The sequence below is a fragment of the Eublepharis macularius genome, chromosome 13 (assembly GCF_028583425.1).
Source record: "Eublepharis macularius isolate TG4126 chromosome 13, MPM_Emac_v1.0, whole genome shotgun sequence".
Lineage (NCBI taxonomy): Eukaryota > Metazoa > Chordata > Lepidosauria > Squamata > Eublepharidae > Eublepharis > Eublepharis macularius.
The window spans coordinates 67997442-68019548 of record NC_072802.1 but is presented as its reverse complement, the minus strand read 5'-3'; the positions used below and the strand labels follow the sequence as shown (position 1 = coordinate 68019548).

At 46.1% G+C, this 22107-nt stretch overlaps 1 protein-coding gene across 7 annotated transcripts in view; it reads right to left on the bottom strand.

The window, feature by feature from the left end:
• NCOR2 (nuclear receptor corepressor 2) overlaps positions 1 to 22107 on the bottom strand; it is a 386637-nt gene that overhangs the window by 170353 nt on the left and 194177 nt on the right. For all 7 annotated transcript variants that reach the window (XM_054996728.1, XM_054996729.1, XM_054996722.1 and 4 more), the window contains exons 8-9: positions 15122 to 15174; positions 1350 to 1416 (exon numbers count right to left, since the gene is read on the bottom strand). In XM_054996728.1, coding sequence (XP_054852703.1) covers positions 1350 to 1416; positions 15122 to 15174 — 120 coding nt within the window. The remainder of the gene's footprint in view (positions 1 to 1349; positions 1417 to 15121; positions 15175 to 22107) is intronic.

The following is a 22107-nucleotide window of genomic DNA, read 5'->3' as shown; positions in this document are numbered from 1 at the left end:
AAGCAAAAAAGGGACTAAAGTTTGAATGCTCAATTAATCCATCTGAGGATTCACCTGCTTCAGCTTCTGTCTGCTCAGCACCTCCGAACGCTGAGCATCCATCTGGCAGAAGAACGCTCCAGCCAACCGGCATCTCTTCTGCTCCGTTAATTAGCTAAGCCCTGAACTTTATATCCCTTCAATGGAATCATTTCCAAATCACTTGCTGTAAGCTTCAGAAGAACCAGAGGGGGGAACAATACCCAAATATTCCTTTCGCCGAAGAACACAACGCACCAGCAGGATTCTGTACGTACCATTAAGCAGTGCAAGGAAATGAGCATGATGGCCTTGGGCGGCCGTACCCAAATCCAGGCCTAGAGACACTGAAAGCAACACTTTCAGTGGAAACTTTGGGATGCAGCGGGAGCCAGAGCTGAAAGTGGGACAGACAGAAAGCCCTCCTCCCCTGGCCATGCAGGGACGACACAAGGCCAGCCTCCTCCTATGCGGCCAATCTAGAAGCTACATGCTGCCTGCTAATCAGAGAGGACAAGGTTGTACCCCCACTCTGTGCCAGACAAGAGTCATAAAGCTTGAGTACACCATCCCAGGTTGCTCATCTGGCTGGGCATGCGGCAAAGTGGAGCCCCCAAGGATTTACAAGACCGGTGTGTGCAACCTGAGAGCCAGTTTGGCAGAGTGGTTAAGAGAGGCAGGACTCTAATCTGGAGAGCCAGGTTTGATTCCCCACTCCTCCGCTTGAAGCCAGCTGGGCGACCTTGGGTCAATCGCAGCTCTCTCAGAGCTCTCTCGGCCCCACTTACCTCACAGGGGGATTGTTATGAGGATAATAACAACATACTTTGTAAACCGCTCTGAATGGGTGTTAAGTTGTCCTGAAGGGCAGTATATAAATCTAATGTTGTTGTTGTTGTTATTACTTCCCACAGGATGTTTTTGTGTACATAAACTCAAACACATACAGCCTGTGCAAAAGGCATAGGGTGCCAAAAACCTTCCTGCCTGTATTGTTGGTCTTCTAGCCCCCCCCCCAACTCCTTTCAACCATGCCCAATTTTGCACCACCCTCTCCCATCTTTTACCATGCACTATCCTTAAAGGAAGACCATTTAATTCAAGCATAACGTACCAGAGACCTGCAACAGATAACATCAGCACAGAGGCATGGCGGGAGAAGAGTTGCAGAAGGAAAACGGTTGGGGTTGGGGATGTGAAGTGTCCCCTTCTGCCCACCTGTCACTTCTCTCCAGCATGTCATCTCTTTCCAATGTCATTTTGAGAAGCAGCATCCACAACATATACACAGAAGCTAAAAGCGAAATACGAACTTCAAAAGTATCACTTACCCACTGCTTACGAGCATGATTTCTCCTCTTAAAGTACAAAATCAGCTTCTTCCGCATTGCCTGGTTTCTAAAACGGGAAGGAAAAAGACATGATTCAGTTGAAGACTGCATATTGTTCACGCCGAATGAGTGCGCGCGCGCGCGCACACACACACACACACACACATGTGGATACACACTCCTCAGCCTCCTCTGCAGCAAAGTCGGTTTCAAAGATGACTTTGAATGACAGCACTTTCAGAACAGTGAAGGTGACGTCTGCTGAACCTTAACACCACTTGGCATCCACCCACGACGTCATACTTCACACTGAATTTTCTGCATGCAACAATCATCCTTCAGCACACACACACACACAGTCACACAGAAAATCCCTTGTGAGATGTGGCAACATACAGAGGAGGTTTCTGTACATGCAAGGATAGTTTGTTCCTATGAAGAAGAAACAGACCCTTTGAAATTAACTGGGGTCAAAGAGTCTTCTCGCTGGAGACGGAAATTTCAAACTGGACTGCTATCTTTCTAGGAACGATTGTGTGCTTTAAAATATGGTTGCACGTGGAGTACTCGAGTTTGTAAAATATATTTACAAATTATAAAGCAAACTCGTGTGAAGGGCGAAAGAAATTCTCTGTATGACTTCCGAAAGAGCTTGTATATGCACACATACCCTGCCCAGAGTCTGAATTGATCACAGAAGGTGGGCCTATCAAAGGCCCCCTGAAAGCTAAACGGAACCTTCCCGGGTTCAAAGGCGGGATACCTCTGACTAGCAGCTGTCAGGGGGCGGAAAGTGAGGCAGTGTGCAGCCTTCATGTCCAACACAGAAGCAGAGCTGGGAACAGAATACTAGACTAGATAGGCACAATCTGAAGTATTCAATGGGCCCAATTTTGGCTCCCATGCTGGAGTAAAATCATATGCATCTGACGAAGAGAACTGTGATTCTCGAAAGCTTATGCTACAGTAAAGTTGGTTAGTCTTAAAGGTGCTACTGGACTCTTTTCTATTTTGCTACTACAGACTAACACAGCTAACTCCTCTGGATCCATGCTGGAGTACAATCTCTTTATTTTAACTACTGCACAGAGCAACAGTTTAGCGGGCACAGGCCTTGCTTGAAAAATAAAGGTTCAGAGCCAAACTACAGAGCGAGTTTGGTATAGTGGTTAAGAGCGCGGGGCTCTAATCTGGAGAGCCAGGTTTGATTCCCCACTCCTCCGCTTGAAGCCAGCTGGGTGACCCTGGGCTAGCCACGGCTTTCTGGAGCTCTCTCAGCCCCACCCACCTCACAGGGTGTTTGTTGTTGTGGGGATAATAGTAACATACTTTGTAAACCACTCTGAGTGGGCATTAAGTTGTCCTGAAGGGCGATATATAAATCGAATGTTATTATTATTATTATTTATTATTACATGTTATGGCTGCCATAGATCCAACCCGTGGCCAACACCATTTTCGAATTTAGGAGTTTCAAAACTGCTTTGAGGATCTGATGCTGAGAGCCAGTTTGGTGTAGTGGTTAAGAGCGACAGGACTATAATCTGAAGAGCCGGGTTTGATTCCCCACTCCTCTGCTTGAAGCCAGCTGGGTGACCTTGAGCTAGTCACAGCTCTCTCAGAGCGCTCTCAGCCCCACTTACCTCACAGGGGGATTGTCATGAGGATAATAATAACACACTTTGCGTGTTATTACTCTGAGTGGGTGTTAAGTTGTCCTGAAAGGTGGTATATAAATCGAATGTTGTTGCTGTTGTTGGACACCCCCCCCCATGCAACAGCACCATGTGAACTTGTTTCCCCTCCCCGTACCTTTTCAAGTGTTGAAATGAAAGGGGGGGGGGCTCAACATCCTGAGTTGGAAAATGGCAGCTTCAAACACGCTACGATGAAAACAGCCCCAAACAGAATCCCTTAAAAGACGGGACTCTTCACAGTTCTCTCTGAGCTTCAGCTGGATTTCCTAGCCCTCCTCAGTTCCCCGCTCCATTTGGGACCTTATTTCATTTCATAGAGGCATGCAATATTCTCCTATTGCCCCCTTTTCTTAATTAGTTACCTGCGCTGTCATGCGAACACAGAGTCCCCAAGCAATGCCCAGCTTCAAGAGCTGTTTTTCCCTCTGTTTTGGCCGCAAAGGCTTTGATGTAAAAATAGAACTCAATTTCCAAGGTAGAACTTGGCAGGTAGCAGCCTCCTTTTCCTCCTCTTAAATGGAAAACAGGAACTAGCTGCCCAAATTAGAAACACAAGTCCCCTATGGAGGCTTTCCCAGTAAGGTAAAAGCGGATCAGGAGCAGTCCACGGACGTCCCGATTACGGGAAGCGACAATGGAAACAAGCTGAGGCTAAATTTGCAAGGGAGGGTAACCAAGCCCCTCCGAACAGTCCAGAAAGTTTTGGATCCAGCATGATTCAAAACAAAAACAAGCACCCATGACCCCTCCGCTGCTGCTCTGAGGAGTATCTGCCTCCGCGCATGAACTAAACCATCAAACAGCATCGCTTGCTTAGTTTCGAGCACAACCTCTCAGCACTCTCATAAAGACGACTAAAATAATTTAAGTGAAGTACTTAGAGAAGTGCGAAATACATTTAACGTTATTATTAAAGAAGCGCATGTGGGAAGTCAGCTTCGTCCGACACGCCAAGCTCACAATGGCTGCAAAATCCCAGAAATTTAACCGCCTGGCCTGGCCTCTTCACGTCCCTGTTCTGTCGCTGGAAGAAAGAAAGAAGAAGCCAGCAAAATTCTTCCCGGTCCAGATTACGGCTGGAGTCACATGATGCAAAACCCTCGCCAAAGCTAAACAGGTCCGGGTCAGCTTGCTGCCAGGGCAGTAGACTTCCTAGGAATCCTACATACGCCACCTCAGGTTTCATTACGGAAGAAAGACCTAAATCAATTAAATTAAAGCATACAACAAACGTATCTAAAAAAACCTCCAAGTTCTGGAACTCAGCTACTGCAAGCCAGCAATTCTGAAGTGAGAGGAACTTTGCCTGTTTCAGCATCGAGGATAGTTTATTATAATACCTGTGGGTATTATCTTCTAAGAGGTGCTAGGAAAATACACAGCAGCAACAGAAATGACATAAAAGCATTACCTCCCACAACATAAACCCCAGGAGGTTAAGGGCACTACGTCAGTTGCTCTTTTAACATGCTGCTGCGAGGGAGTTCTAGCAGCTCTTAAAAGGGGAGCTGGGGGTGGAGAAAGAGAAATATGAGGAGGGGGTGTAACAGAGAACCTCCCGGGAGCCTTGCCTTCCCCCTTCTGGATGAGACAGCTAAGCGAAGCAATGTTCATCTCTTGCAAAGGCACACAAAAAGAGGCCTCGGGAGCCAGAGACCAGGAAGCTGACGAACAGCCCTCCAATCTCATCAAGATGATGGGCGGGGAGAGGGGAGGAGGTGGGCAAGATGCTCTCCAGCAGACGAAGAGGGAGCTGTCTTGGGTTTCCAATTTTGCTCAGCCTCGAGAAGATTAGTTTGGGCAGGTGGGGAAAAGCCAGGCAAGCTTTCCGCAGTTGGAATCGACAGCACGTTTTGCAACCCTCAGAGCTATTCAGCTTCTTTTCTTCGTCTAAACTTGTAGGTTCTGAAATGCCACCTTGAACATTCTCCGCACACGTAAGCGCGCTTCACAGCCGGTCTTCTGTACATGCCGCTGCTGTTACTTAGAAACCATTTGCGAGGAGGTTAAATCGGGCCACGTACTGGAGGAAGCACATGTTGTGTTCCCGGGGGCATCACAAGCGGGGCTGCAGCATTTCTACAGCACAGCCAGCAGAAGGTAAAGGCTGCGACGCACACACACACACACCAGCGGGAGAGGCACACGGTGCTTGCAAACAGCACTTTGGAAAGGTCAAGACTGCAACACGCCACCCGCTCCCCCAGCAGCAAATATCTTTCTGTTTATATCTAGAAAAAGGGAAGGATAATCAGAGACGGCAGAAGCACCGGCGAACCCTAGAGGGAGGCCCAGATCTACGGACAGAAACTCACCTTTGCAAACAAATCAGCGAGACTGCACTGTAGTCCCTAATGAGGTGAAACTTGTGAATACATCTGCAACAACACCCAGACTTTTGCGGCTGCCACCAAGAATGCAAACTTTGCAAGCATTTGTTTTCGTGACATGACTCTTGCATGTTTGGGGCAGATTTCGATTGCTCCTGCAAGATGCTGCCACCAGCATCACCAGTTAAAACTGTTCTGAATTGTCCGGAAGCCACTTCACACAGTTTCCAAAGCAGAGCAGCAGCTGCATTGTTTGAGTATTTATTTCTTCTTTCCACCTATCCTTTCTACAAAAGAACTTGGCGTGGCTTCCGTGTGGTTCCCAGGTGGTCTCGTTTTCAGAGTCAGGCTCCTTCGGCTGACGTTGCAGAACTCGATGACGTGCCTTTGAACTGCTCTTTGGGGCCTCTTGTTGTGTCAATCATGCTGCATCTGGAGCACACAACGTGTGCTTAAAGCCATAATGAATGCTAACTATTAAGAGATGGGCACGAACTGAAATACAAACCAAAGTTCGTCATGAACTGGGCCGTTTTTTGGTTCGCAAACTGGCGGTTCGTTGCAGGGCATTTCTGACGAGCCGTGACAAACCACTATGATTTTTAGGCAGGTTTGTTTGGTTCGTTTTTGGTTCATCACTGCAGACAGCCTGGCGCCGATCAATCAGTTTCCTAGGCAACCTGGGGGGAGGGCTTTCTGCAGACCTTTTGCTGCCCCAGAAGTGACATATTCATGAACCAAATGAACCAGTTCGCAAACTGGGCAATTTCATGCTGGTTTGTGGTTCATGAAACGCAATGAACCACAAACCACAACGAGCCACCATTTTCCCGGTTCATGCCCACCTCTAGCAACTACGCAACCCTGAAGCAGAGTTATACTCCTCCCAGTCCAAAAACAGTCAGTGGATGCTAGAAGGGTGCAACTCTTCTTTGGGTGGCACCGGAAGTCACAAGAACATAAGTAGATCCTACTGGACTACACTGGTGGTCCCTCTAGTCCTGCATTCTTGCCTGGAGGGTCAAATAAGCAGGCCATCATGGTTGAGGCCCTCCTCTGCTGTTGCCTCTTAGCACTGGCATTCTGCGGTTTGCTGCCTCTGCATATGGAGGCTCCCCTCAGTCTAGCTGCTAGTAGCCACCGATGGACCTCTCCTCCGTGAATCCTGTCGAACCCCCATTTAAAGCTACCTGTGCTTATGGCCATCACTACCTCCACTACCAGTGAATGCCATGGTTTTAATTACTTGTTGAGTCAAGAAGCATTTCCTTTTGTCTTCCTTGAACCTACTGCCCATCAACATCATTGGATGCCCCCATGTTCTAGTATTATAGGAGAGGGACACAATGCTGCCCTTATCCACTTTCTCCACCCCTTGCATAATTTTATAAACCTCTATCACGATTCCCCTTAGCCAGCTTTTTGTCTAGACTGAAAAGCCTAAGACTCTCTCCAGCCTCTCCCTCTCTCATAGGAAAGGTGTTCCTGCCAGTTGCCAGTTTGGTGTAGTGGTTAAGAGCGGCAGGACCCTAATCTGTAGAGCCAGGATTGATTCCCCACTGCTCCGCTTGAAGCCAGCTAGGTGACCCTGGGACAGTCACAGCTCTTTCAGAGCTCTCTCAGCCCCACCCACCTCACAGGGTGATTGCCGTGAGGATAATAACAACATACTTTGTAAACCACTCTGAGTGGGTGTTAAGTCATCCTGAAGGGTGGTATATCAATCGAAAGTTATCATCATCATCATCATCATCATCATCATCATCATCATCCCAGTCACCCTCGTCTATACCTTTTCCAGCACTTCCAATCTCTTTCAGATCTGCCACCACTCCCCGCGTAGCTGAATGGTGTCAAAAAGTCCAGATCAGGATTCTGCCTGATCCAAGATGGAGCAGAATACAGGCTGCATGAAATGCAGAATATTACGTCATGCCTGGTGTGGGGCTGCTGACCCACCATTTTGTCACACTGCCCATCGCCCCTGTTCTTTGGCTGCCGCTGGCTAGATTAGGAAAACAAACAAGGCGATGATGCTACTTGCTGTCAAGAGAGAGAGAGAGTTCAACCACACAGGGATGCCGTTTTCAGCAGGAGCCCTGCGATAGGTGCATCCTGATCATGCAGCTGTTGCAAAGACACTGTTGCCCCCCACAGTTCCTTTCCCCTCCAAAAACCCGCATCAAGGCAACTGTCTCACCTAAAGGGCTTCTTTTAGCCTGTTACAAACAAGCAACAAGGGCCACCTAGCGACCAAAATTTCTCTCTGATTTTATTTAATTAAATGTATATTCTGCTCCCCCTGCAAGCGGTCTCAGAGCGGAGCACAACATATAAGTATATAATAATAAAATCGGCAGCGTGAAATATAAAATCAGCAAATAATAATACAATACTAAAAACAGCAGTGCATGTATTGCGCCGCCTGTTCAGTCCAAACACACCCATGGGACAGGGTGGCTGGTTACAGACGATGAAAGCGGGACCTGGCTGGGGCCATGGTCAACAACTGCAACAACTGCAACTCTGCACATGCTGCCTAGGCCACAGCTGGTGTATAAATGGCAGCGGGTGCCTAACCGGGAGATCAGGCGTGATCCTTGTACTTATCACAAGCCAAGCCAAAGGTTTCGTACTAATGGTCAGTTACAGGGGTTGACACTGCACTTCGGTGCACTTCAACTCCTTCAGCACTCACCTAACCAGGTACCTCCAGCTTTAATCCCCCCCCCCCCATGATAGTCACTTGTTATGTTATATGCTCATTCTGGTGTTTGTGTGAGTGCCTGAATATGCATTCCTTCTAGTTTGCACCCGGGGGCCAGTGCCCTGAAATAAGGAACCTTTCTGAACGAGTTTGTGACTGTGGACAAGGAAAGTTAGAGACCTTGGATCATATAATAGTTTTTTGCCCTAAGTGGAGTAAGGAAAGAGAGAGATTTATTATTCCTATTATGTTAAAAGAAAAGCTTCCCTTCCTTCCTTGGGCAATCTCAGTGTTATTGTCTGATAACTTTCCTGACAATCAAACCTCTGCTATAGTGGCTTCCTTTTTAGCCACAGTGATAAAGAAACAAAATCTTCATGAGCTTAGATAAGTGTAAAGTGATAATGACGAGTTATGTCTGTGTGAATTGGGTATGTTCAAGTGTACAGTTCATATTTTGTTGGTGTTTGTATGGCTTATGGCTTCGGCCGGAAAAGCAATAAACATATTATTATAAATAAGGAACCTAACTGCACGAACCGGTGACCACATGCACAGCTGATGGAACAACTGAGCTTGTTTACATGCAGCCCACACATGCGCAATGAATGTGTGAAAAGTACGTTCCTGGTAGAACGGTACAGCCATCTAAATAAAACATACTAAGGCATAAACGAAAGTGAGCTGCTGAAAAGCCCTGGAAAACAGGTTATCTCAAGAAATTCATGGTTAAGATACAAGAAGTCTATCTTTAAAAATCCGGGCATGTTTCCAAGTTCTTTGAGGAAGGAGTTTCTTGAAACTCTGGTGCTGGAGTTAACCTGGCCCTTGTTCACCTGAATCTATTTGGCATTCCTCCACAGGGTTAGCGGCTTGCATACACTGCACAAATCCTACACTGGCAATGCACCAATTAAAGCCCAAATGTGGTGTCGGGAAAGGGGAGGGGAGATAAAGACTGCTGCGATAGGAGAGGCCCCATGTTCCCGAGAAGTCAGAGCCGATACAAGAGACAAAAGAAAGTCTGTTAGGTGGTCAAAAACTTTTATCGCAGGTATTATATTGCACAGGAAGTCTTTTGATTCATCAATGAGCCAAGATCAACAACAGAGAAGGGAGTGAGTTGGCAAGGAAAGGGGGAAGAGGGGAGCCAAGGACGCCCAGTGCATCAGGCAGCGCAAACAGACCAGGGAAGTCTGAAAAAGTGCAGAAGGGGAGTGAGCCAGGAGGTGATTCTGAGAAAGGATTGGATCCAGAGAGACAAACTAAATGCTAGGGGGGGGGGGGAAACCTACAGAAGGGTGATTTCACTCAACAATTATTGAACATACAGAAGCTCAAACGAGCTGAATTTTTCAGTGAATTGCAGCCAGCTGATGTTCATCTACGTCTCTAGCAAATCAGCCACCGTGGGCTTTGAGTCTCCGGGTGGCCACAGCAGTGGTGACTAGGCGGGCACAGCAACATTTTCTCTGCTTCTGCTTATCAGGTCTTATTCTGGATCCGTGCTTTCCCCTTCGCACAGTTCGAAAACTGCTGTGCCTGAACACTCAAGCACGAAGCATTTGCCACCTAATTCAAAACACGTGATAGAACGTGAACATCTTCCCCCATGTGTCTGAGGACGCTGCTTGCAATTTGCGTCAAGAAACGATTGCGCTGCTCTATTCTAGACACACAGCAGCTTTTGAAATTTGGGGTCCCATTACTCACACACAGTCAGGCCTATCTTTGCAACCTTGATGGCTATGAACTTGACCTTAAAAACAAAACAAAACATGAAATAAAACTTTCAGGATGCTCGTTTCTTCTCTCGATACCAATTCAGTGGCTCTGGCACTCCATCCCCCTGACAAGCACACAGCCACGGCAGTGGAGTTTGGTCTTGGCATGTGCCAAAGCAATCACGCAGGTGCATAACACATGGGTGCTCATTCTGGTTTGGATGTTTCCAGGTATCTCATCCAGCAAACGGTGGAGTGGAGCAGGGGATTTGTGCATCTATCTATCTATCTATCTATCTATCTATCTATCTATCTATCTATCTATCTATCTATCTATCTATCGATCGATCGATCGATCGATCGATCGATCGATCGATCGATCGATCGATCGATCTATCAACCGACCGACCGACCGACCGACCGACCGACCGACCGACCGACCGACCTGTTGCACCAATATAGATAAAAGCACATGACAGTAATCAATACTGAGCAATACTAGGCCAAGCGCTTGTATTCTAGATGAGCTTTCAAACTTTGCATGAACCATCTGTGTGTTTTTTTCTAAGTGTTAGGTAATTCTAACAGGTGTGCTTTAATCTTTTGTCAGTTAATTAAAATAGTGGACTCTATCGAGATTAATGTTCCTCTATCAGAGATTCAACCAATAGTGATCTTTCAACTTAATTTTTTCTGACACTTCTCAGAGATTTATAGTTTTGTTTTGCAAGTTTGAGCGTAACGTCATTTTTTACTAATTGGAAGGTTGTACGATAGAAATTATGAATATTCAATGAAACATCAGACCAATTAACGTTTGTTTGTGCTATCATGTGAATAGACATTAAATATTTGCATATGATGATGTATAAAAATGCAAATTCAGATAGAATGGCAGAGCTCTGATGGAAGAAATCTCTTGAGAGAATTTAGGTGAGAACTTATTTTTACCTATGCATTTCATAGAAACTTTGATTATGGTAAACTTGGAATTTATTAGGAAATGTTAGCAAACTTATTTTTTATTGCCTTTCTATGTTCTGTTTTTATAGGATTTATATTAATAACCATTTATATTTTGATTACTTGCTTCATTAAAAAACTAGGGTGTATTTTCAATAAAGTGAAATAAACTCTAGACAGGTGTCTGTGTGTTTGATAAAGAGTTGCAAAGCAATGTTGAACCCTATATAAATAAATGTACTGATAAACTGGCGGTTCAAAGAACTTATCTGTTTGACAGGTCTGAGAACTAATTGCTGAAAGCTTTCCAAGAGAAAAGATACTTCTTTTGGGTAGTAGAAGCTTAGTCTCAGACACGGGCAGAAGCTCGTTACAGATCGATCGATCGATCGATCTCTTATTGAATTTATATTCTGCTCTCCCTGCAAGCGGGCTCAGAGCAGATCACAACAATATAAAAGTATACAAATAATAAATATAAAATCAGCAGATGACAATACAATACTAAAAAGACCTGTGCATGTATTGCACCACCCGTTCAGCCCAAACAAGCCCATGGGACAGGGTGGCCAGTTACAGAGGGATACCGAGTCGGGGGACACATGCCCCACCCCCATAGCAGGAGGCTGGTTTGGACGGCTTGCCTGCCTCAGTCCCCATATGCCTGGCGGAACATCTCTGTCTTGCAGGCTCGGCGGAAAGATAACCAATCTAAATGAGCCCGGGTTGTCACAGACAGAGAGTTCCACCAGGTTGGCGCCAGGACTGAGAAAGCCAGGGCCCTGGTTGTGGCAAGGCAAGCCTCCTCAGGGCTGGGGACCACCAGTAGATGTTTGTCTGCTGAATGAAACGGCCTCTAGAGAACATACGGTGGGAGGCAGTCCTGCAGGTGTGCTGGTCCCAGGCCACTAAGGGCCTTAAAGGTTAGAGACAGAGCCTTGATCCTGATCTGTAATTCCACTGGGAGCCAGGCAGCTGGCACAAAACCCGTGGTTTAGGTGACCGGAATGAAGTTTCGACAGATGGGCGGCCGATGCAGCTTGCCACAGGTTTCTTTAGTACCCCACACTAACATTTCAACTCCTAAGCAAATTTCAGGCAGGTAGCTGTTCTGTAGTAACAGAGCAAAATTTGAGCCCAGCAACAGCGGCTTATACCCTGGAAAATTTTGTTGGGCTTTAAGGTGCTACTGGACTCCAATTTTGTTCAACTCCTAAAGCAAATCCTTGTTTGGCTGGAACGGAATTTGACATTCTAAGAACCTTAATTGACTTCCTTTTCATTTGTTTTAAAAAATCAAGCTTCTAGTCCATATTGACAGCAGAGAAAACTTTGCAGAAATAAATTGAAAACCTCAGAAGCTAAAGATGGTTTGAGGCAAGGGAAAAGGAGGCAGCAGCTTCTAGCGGTCGGGGAAGCGAAGGTGATCTCGGACAGGGCTTCTCCACTCATCCACAGCCTCTGTTCCCAACCTCACTGCCAGGGCACCAGGGTGAGCTTCAGCAATGGGGTGCTGCAAACATTACAGCAGCAGTCAATTTCAACCTCCTTGTGTGGTCTGGGCCGACAGCCTCTGGGCAATGATACAACCTCCAGGGAAGTCCAGTTTTTGCTGTGGCTGTCCTTAGGAGGTGACAGCGTTGCACCTCCTCCTCCTCCTCCTCCTGCCCTTGGATGGCTGAGTGCAGAATATACCTTTCCTGCTCACATGTGCTTCAGAACACCAGGACAGCTGCCTGCCTCTATCTAGAACTGTGCAAAAGCTGCTCACCAGGGCCAACTTCGAGGAAACGAAAGTCCTGCCAAATGGGACCGGACTCAGCTCAGCATCCTGCCTCTGCCAGCACAGAATCGGTAAGGCCCTTTCAAGTGGGTCTTGGAGTGGACGAAGTGTTCTGTTGCTACTTTCCCTTGTTGCCAGGGCAGCGATTCCCAAACTTCTGCTAGCCGAGGCACGCTTTTGTTTCCTAGCTAAAACGGCTGGCGTGCTACACGTTTATCCCCAGAATAGGTTCTCTTTTAGACCAAGAATAAGAGATGTGGAAGAGACGCACAGAAGAATCCACCCTCTATGTGGGTCAGCGCTTGGAAGAACACCTGCCGCACGCATAGATGGAAGGAACAGCCTTCTCCCAGGGCAGACCGTTCTGCATTGAACCAGCCATTCACACACTGTAGATTCACAGTCCCCGATTAACACTGACTGGAAAGAGGGCAGGGCGGACTGCTGCAGATTTGCAGAGGGCAGCTGCCTCTGTGGGTGAGTGTTCTGGAGGGGAAGGGGGGGGGGGTCACAGCAGCCCTTAAATCTTTAAATGCATTTGTCAAGGCACGCTAGCATTTCTCTTGCACTGCATACAGTTTGAGAATTCCTAGGCTAAAAAGTGCTAAAGGAAGAGATTTTCTAAAAAGGAAAAAAAAAATTTGCAAAACCAGACTGCACAAAGAATGTAAGAGAAGCCCTACAAGGGCAGACCAGAAGTCTCTCTTATCCAGTTTCTCACAGAGGCCAAAGACATGCCTGGGGCGGGGGGGGGGGGGGATACGCCTAGGGCAACAGCCCTCCCCCACTATACATGTAAGAGAGGTGTCAACAGCCCTCCCTATGGGCTACGCTTGCCACAGAAGGAAGTGATACAGTGGGCTGTGCCACTCTCCATCGCAAGAGAAAGATTCATTCAAATGTCTTTCCCATTTTTCTAAAAAGCTCTTTCTCCAAGAGGCAACTTAGCAGAGCAGGGGGGAAAGGTTATAGCCCCACTGCTCTGCTGGTTTTCAACTTGGGAGAGATTCTGTTTTATTTTTGCAACCCATGGCCAGAAGTGGTAGCATCCGTCTCTTACCATAGCATTTTGGAGCATGTGAAACCCTTTAATTGAAGATTAAAGAAATGAATTACCAAAACATTTGTAACCCCCTCCAAATCTTCCCCCTCCTTCAAAGGTGGCTTACAGGCACAGCTCACAGAACAGTAAAATCACAAACATACTCCATTCACAAAGTAACTTAAAAGAAGTAACCCAAATATAAGTTCTATCCCTTGAGTGCCCTTTCAAACACAGCTGCCTTAAAACTGCACCTTTACAAAATTGTCATGTGTCCTCCTCCAGAAGGGATGCTTGCTTGCTTGCTTGCTTGCTTGCCACCCCCATATAAACACATGACTAGGTGGGATCAGTTTTAGTAGCCTTTGTTGGAGCAATGGATAGGAGGATTAAATTTAGAGCACAGGCTCAGACTGGGAGAGGCAATCTTTTAAGTAGGGGGTCATGAAGGCAAACAGCAACTTGAAAGGAGCTTAGAAACAAACAGGTAACAAATGCATTTCAGACCAGGTGTGACTTGAAAGAAATGGCTCTCTACAAATAATCATCGAGCCGATGCATTGTGGACAAAGTGACATTTCTCAACAGTCTTCCAGGGCAGTCCCATAAAATCACAATGTAGTAGTCCGGCCACAAGGTTACAGAAGCATCAGCTTAGGAGTGAACCTGAAGCTTCCTTTGTGCAAATGCATTGGGTCTATCACTGAGCTACATCCTTTCCACTCCTCTCTATGATGGCAGACCTTGGGACTGCCAGACAGAGACTCTGAAGGTGCTCTACCACTGACCTTGGGAATTCCTGTATGCAGGGCTTTTTTTCTGAGAAAAGAGCTGGTGGAACTCAGTGGGTTGCCCTCAGAGAAAATGGTCACATGGCTAGTGGCCCCGCCCCCTGATCTCCAGACAGAGGGGAGTTTAGATTGCCCTCCACGCTGCTCAGCGTCGCGGAGGGCAATCTAAACTCCCCTCTGTCTGGAGATCAGGGGGCGGGGCCACCAGCCATGTGACCATTTTCAAGAGGTTCTGGAACTCCGTTCCCCCGCGTTCCCCCTGAAAAAAAGCCCTGCCTGTATGTATCACATGCTCATCTCTCTCTTCTTCCAAGGTGTGCATGTTGTGTGAATCTGCATGCCCTCTACAGATACACGCTCTCCCCCCCCCCCTCTCCTTTCCACCTTCCCAACAGCTTCTCCCACCTCCCTTTCCCCCAAGCCTCCTGGTACTGAAGCAAGAAACTTCATCATCACACCAGCTATCGCTGCTAACTCTCTGCCGTCTCTGAATGATGAACCGCTTAAGACATTTTATTGCTCTGAGGCTCAAAAGCAGAAAACGCAACACACGAGAACTAGATTGGAGGACGCCCCCTCTCCTCCCCGGTCTCAGAGGGGGCGGGGGGAGGGAGGAGAGATCTGAAGCCGGTGGGGCAAAGTCTTGCCTCTTGCTTTATCTGCACTCCTGCCCTGACATTTGAAAGAAAGGGGAAAGAGAGAAAGGAAAAGGTGGGGAAAGGGGTTCATACTTACATTTTAATGTTTTCATGGTACTGCCTTGTATCTGAGGGCTGGTTGTACAGAGGCTGAAATAAAGAAGAAAAATTAAAAGTGTTAATGGCAGAGGGACCTGCCTCTAAGAAGTTGCCTGCATCATGGTTAGGCTCCTGGTTCCACGGGAGCTCGCGGCATTTGATGCCCCAACCGCTCAAGCGCCAAACGGCTGGGTCATCCTTCTGCCACCATCACCTCCGACGTGACTCTTCTCTGTTCCTCTTCTTTCCCCTGAGGAACCGCTTGCTGAAGTCACGGCACAGCCAAGAGCTCGCTGTTCCAAAGCAAGCATGTTCAGAAACAAGCAATTTGCAACGTAATTCCCCTACAGTCTGTGTGAAGCACAGCAGCTCACAGTGAACGGGGGGGGGGGGGGGGGGGGAGAGGAGGGGGGCTGGTTATTATTCACTTCATTGCAGAGTACAAAAACAGCACACCTGGGTTGGGGACACGGAAGGCACCGCAAGACAAATAAACCTCTCGGCATCAGTCAAACCATAAACCATTTGACCGGACTGAAACTGCTGGTCTGTGTATTTTTACCTGGGGACAAACTCCAATGATTTCAGGAGGGCTTACGCGACCAATTCAAAAGCGCACAGAGGATCAATGGAACTTTCGCCTTCTTGCAAAACTACAAAGCGAAGTCCCTCTCGTTTCGGACAGTCCCAGAGGAAAAATGCCCCAGAAATCAGAGCAAAGATTCTACGAATGACGACCCCCCTTTTCTTTTCTACCTGGACCAAGATTCTCCCCAAACAATCATGTAGTATCTTTTTATACAAAGTAATCAAAACACCATGATCTGAACCATCTCTGCATCCCACATCAATTTTTTTTTTTGGCACCGCACATCTAGTCTGAAAGGCTGCTTGCTATTTTGTGACATGTTGATTGAGCCTGGTAAAAAGGTATTAAAAAGGTATTAGGGGGAGGAGGAGAAAATCTTCTACAGAGACCTACACAGTTTTTGTCTATTCTAGGGGCAGATGTAACTGCAGAACACAGCAGGGCTCGGCGGGCCCCCCACAATGCTATTCAGCCTGCCTGGAGTCATCTTTCAGGTGTCTAGCACATGCTTTAGGCAATGAATTCAGTTGCTTCAAATGAACATGGATATTTACCTAAAAGGCATCTTCTACCATTCCTCTCTGCAATCTGCCCAAATTAGGCAGCTTCCAATAAAAAGCTTCACCCACACAAAGTATACAACAAAATAAACAAAAAAGGCTCTGGAAAATCAGAAACATAAAACCAGTATTAAAAATTGATGAACTCAATAGAATTTAAAAGTTGAGGGGTAGGCCAACCCATCATTAATCCGCAAAGCCTTAAAAATATTTTAAAAGATGTTTAGTTTATCTTAGTTTTCAGGAAACATGCACACAAACAACAAAATAGTAAAGAATCCAGTAACACCTTTAAGACTAACCAACTTCATTGTAGCCTAAGCTTTTGAGAGTCACAGCTCTCTTCGTCACATGCATGTGATGAAGAGAGCTGTGACTCTCGTACATCTGACGAAGAGAGCTGTGGCTCTGAAAAGCTTAAGCTACAATAGGTTGGTATTAAAGGAGCTACCGGACTCTTTACTATGTTGCTACAATAGACTAACACAGCTAACTCCTCTGGATCTATAACACAAACAATAAAAAGTATGAAAAAAAGTATTAGAGAACTCACTGATTATGACAAACAAGGACATCAAATGAAACAAGGAAATTCAGTAGCTTTTACAAAAACACACACACAATATCACACATACACACACACCCTCCATAGTAGGCATTTGCAACACACACAACCTTCCCAGTTCTTTCTGAAAGATATTTTATTGTTTTTAAGAGAACAGTTAAGTGTTCACCTTCTGCGATTCTGAAGAAAAGTGAGAAAGGAAACAGTGAACAGTAGCCAAGCCCACCGCTCTACCTTCCCACCTGTGCCACAGAGACAACCTCTGCAGGTGTGAAGGTTGCAGATTCACTCCCTGGCATTTCCCTTTGAAAACATCGCTGGTATCAACGGGGCTAAGAAGACCTCTGCCAGAGAACATGGAAAGCTACTGCCCGTGAAAGTAGACAGAGAGCGGCTACAGGGGCCCACGGTTTGACCCAGGATAAGGAAACGCTTAGTATCGGGATCAGTTCAAGCCCGCCCACACCCATTAGTAAGAGGGGAGCAAAGGCGCAAAATCCCCTTTTTTTGTTGCAACATGCAATCCGTGCATAACACCACTGGGCCAAGAGGCTTCCCCTGTAAAGAGAAGAAAGAGCATGCCCTAGAGGTCACCCTAACCATTCCAATCGGCAGCCAGATCTCCTCCAGATAGAAGTGATACTTAGCCCATGAATCATCCACTAAAATAACGGCCTCGCTTGGGCCATTTCCAGGTGACTAAGGAAGCCAGAGCCCTCGACGGTTACACCAGTCATGCACCAGGAAGCGGCAGAACACCCAGACTTTGGGTCAGCGTCATACATTTCTCCTTGCCTGCTGGGAGCGAGTGAGCGGCAAATTCGTGCTCGCTGCACCAAGAGTCAGTTGAGGTGAAAGTGTAAAAACAGGTTTGGTGGAAGACGGGCAGCCTCGGAGGCCCAATTAAGTTAGCAGCACAGTCAGGCAGTAAAGCTTTTTTTTTTTTAATGGCTGTTCCAGGATGCAGGTGGAAGGAGCCCTGGCTGAATAACCCCCCCTGGCTTTTTGGGGACGGGGGGGGGGAGAGAAACACACCCTCCCTGCCTGCAGAAAAGTAGCAAGTCAGGAAGAAAGGCCGTAACCTAGTTTTCTTCTCGCCGAAGATTGCATTTTCTCTCTGTTGGGAATTACTATTTGGGGAAGGGGGAAAGAGCTTGTGTGACAGACTACTTCGAGAATCCTGACAAAGAACAACTTGCTTCTGGGGGAAGCGGGAGCACGTCAGTTCTGGAACGAGCATCCCCATTCATCCTTTAGCTCAGGGGTTTATGTCTTTGACAGAGTAAGATGGGGGTGTCCCCCCCCCCCCTCCAGTTTACTTTCAGACCTATTTCACACAGCGCGGCATGCGACACTGGTACGTCTGTGCCTATTCTCCACTGAAATGTCACATGGAAATTAATCACAGACATTAATCACAGCCTCCTCTGTCAATTCGCTTCCCCAGATGGGGAAGTGCAACTTGCTTTTTTTTGGTTATTTGTATGCTTTGCTTTCGAAACCAGTCTCTCTCCTGTTTTACTGAAGGGTTTGGAGGAAAAGTCTGGGAAGTATTTTGTTGCGTGAGCTCATGGGACCATTTCACAAAGTCATCTTATGTTACTCTGAAACCACTTCATTGCCTATACAATCGCCAGATTGACTCACGCCTTGCTTTCTCAATCCTTCGGAATCCTTCGGTTCACACATGCAGATTCGTCACTTTGATAATGGCAGATCAAGCAACGACTCTCATGGATCAACAGGCCCCCATGGATCTAATACTGTGGACAGAACTTGGATACTGCCTTTCAATGCAATCTATTCACATGTTCAACTCCGAGCTGTCAGAAATAGAGAAAACCAAGGGATGTTCATGTGAAACGGTCCTTGGCAGACTCTCGGCCAAAGGTGTGAACTGCTGCAAATAAAACGTCCTGGGTTGCGCAAGAATGCAGTGATGCAAACAAGCAAAGGAATGCAAGATGGAGCACCTACTTTATATTCAAAAAAATAATTGGTCAAAATCTCTGGCATCTCAAACAGCAGGTTTTGGGAAAGTCCCCTTACTGAAGACCTCAGAAAGCCCCTGTTATGCCAATATAGATTAAGATCATATGCCAATAATCAATACTGAACAATACTAGGCCTAGCTTCTATACTCTAGATGAACTTTTAAACTTTGCATGAACTTTCAGTGTATTTTTTCTATGTATAAGGTAATTCAACAGGTGTGCTTTCATCCTTTGACAATTAATTAAAATAGTGGACTCTACTGAGATTGATGTTCCTCTATCAGAGATTCAACCAATGGTGATCGTCCAACTTAACTTTTCTTGACACTTGTCAGAGATTTATAGTATTTTCCTGCAGTACAGATTATGACATAATTTTTTAACTAATTGGAAGGCTGTACTATGAAATTATGAATATTCAGTGAAGTGTCAAACCAATCAATATTTGTTTGTGCTATCATGTGAATAGACCCTAAATATTTACATATGATTAGGTATATCATTGCAAACACAGAAAGAATAAGCAGGGTACTGATGGAAGAGATCTCTTGGGAGAATCTAGGTGAGAAACTATTTCTACCTATGTATTTCATGGAAACTTTGAGCAATGTAAACTTAGGATTTATTGAGAAATGTTAGTGAACTTATTTCTTATTGCCTTTCTATGTTCTGTTGTTATAGGATTCATATTAATAGCCATTTATATTTTGATTGCTTGCTTCATTAAAAAACTAGGGTGTATTTTCAATAAAGTGAAATAAACTCTAGATTAGTGTCTGTGTGTTTGATAAGGAGTTGCAAAGCAATATTGAACCCTATATAAATAAATGTACTGATAAACAGCTGGTTCAAAGAACTTATCTGTTTGACAGGTCTAAAGACTAACTGCTTTCTGCTTCCCCGGAGAGAGATCCATCTTTCTCTTGGCAAGTTGAAACTTGGTTTTAGACACGGGATCTGACTCGTTACACCCCTGCCCGTCACTAGATATGAGACCAATGGCGGCTTCCACTGCCCTTTCGCATGTGAGCATACTGACAGTGTCCAGAGCGCTATTCCCTCGACCAAAATTGGAAAGTATGATCCCTTTCACCACAACCTGGACTTATATCCGAGCTTCAGATTAAAAAGAAAAATCTCTGACCCATAATAACCCAAATTCCTCAGCTAGACAAGTTTGATTCTGCAACTTATATGTGATTTATGCACATGTATGTATACTAAATAGTAGAGTCCCATAGCACCTTTAAGACTAATCAACTTTGGCCGTTTTCACATGCCTGTAACCCTCCGGAAAATCACGCAAAACTCACGGCACGACGGCATCTTCATAGCGTAATTTCCCATCAAGTTCCCATTTAATGGTGCGATTTCTGACATCATTGTGCCATTAAACAGGATCATGATGAGAAATCGCGCTATGAAGACGCCATCATGCCGTCAGTTTTGCACAATTTTCCGGAGGATCACAGGCCTGTGAAAACGGCCTTTATTGTAGCATAAGCTTTCAAGAACCACAGCTCTCTTTGTCAGATGCTTCCCACAATGCATCTGATGAAGAGAGCTGTGGTTGTATTGTCGAAGGCTTTCACGGCCGGAGAACGATGGTTGTTGGGGGTTTTCCGGGCTGTATTGCCGTGGTCTTGGCATTGTAGTTCCTGACGTTTCGCCAGCAGCTGTGGCTGGCATCTTCAGAGGTGTAGCACCAAAAGAGGTACACCTCTTTTGGTGCTACACCTCTGAAGATGCCAGCCACAGCTGCTGGCGAAACGTCAGGAACTACAATGCCAAGACCACGGCAATACAGCCCGGAAAACCCCCAACAACCATCAGAGCTGTGGTTCTCGAAAGCTTATGCTACAATAAAGTTGGTTGGTCTTAAAAGTGCTACCGGATTCTTTACTATTTTGCAACTACAGAATAACACGGCTAACTCCTCTAGATATATGTATACTAAGTGTCTACTACTGATAGAAGTGGGGCTTGGAGCTATGTAGGGCAATGAAGCCCAACTCTTTGCAGTGCTTCAGATTTCTCCAAGCCTTCCTCTCACCTCCTTTCACTCTTCAGAACCAGAAACACAGTCAGGCATTGCAAGCGGCTGTGTTTGGCAGCACGTACAGTATTTCTGCACTTGAATAAAGGCACCTGTAGAATCCGCAAAGCCCCAACGGTTATAAATGCTAGTGATCAACTCTGGCACTTGCTTTTACAGGTACACCTGCGGGAACTAAAGACATTGTGTGACAACCTAACATAACCCCTACTGCTCACGCTACTGTAAATGAAAAATGTTCTTGCTCTGGAGCCCAGGGAGAGAACCAGCAAGCCAACAGAGTACAGCGTTGGCATTTAATTTCGAGAGGATGCAAGTCCTAGAGGGGTAAAAGAGGACAAAGTCTTTCTAGGTTAAAACAATTTAATTGCTGACCACGGGCCAGCGCCACTTAAAAAACAGACAAGCACACAACCACCCTCGCATCCTCCCAGGACAGGCTGTGCTTGCACGTCACTCGTCACTCTCACACAGTTAACAGAGACTCTGTGGGTGCTTTTCCCCCCTCCATTTTTTGTACACAGGGTTAAAAGCCAGAGGACGAAACAATTTAGAGGCCGCATTGTGAACGCCATGCAGACAGCAGAGGCGTGGCCACTCCCTGCAGATGGAAACACAAGAGCCACCCCCGAGCCACAACCAGCTAGGAAAGGCAACACAAGGGGGCCCAAAGAGCTCTGCTCCACAGTTTATTTATTCATTTAAAGTATTTATTAGCCACTTTTTTTTGCCTTGCAGGATCTCAAGGCAGCTCACAAAATAAGTGAAATCACAATCGTAAAATGAATAAAACAAGGTTTAAAAACACAGCTCAGGATGGTCACAAAAAACAAAGTTAATTAAAAGCAGTCCTAAATAATCATTTTCACACAACGCCTTCTTAGGGCACTTATACATGCACAGACACACACAAGAGCCAACATACACATTTAAGGAAAGAGGATTCAGGATATCTTTTACTTAATATACTCAGTTAAGTCTTAATATACAGTTGGCCAAAATTATTATTATTATCATTATTAGTTATAGTCCGCCTTTATCACTAAGACCCAAGGCAGATTATCTCTGACATGCTCACTGGCCAGGATAAGCACCCCCCCCCATCCCTGCCCCCCTCTCCGGCCAAGCACTGATCGAACAGCCACACGCTGAGACACTATTTGCAAGAGGGGTCCCATAAACAACTCCCACCGAGCAATCCAGCAGCCCCCCGTCCACTC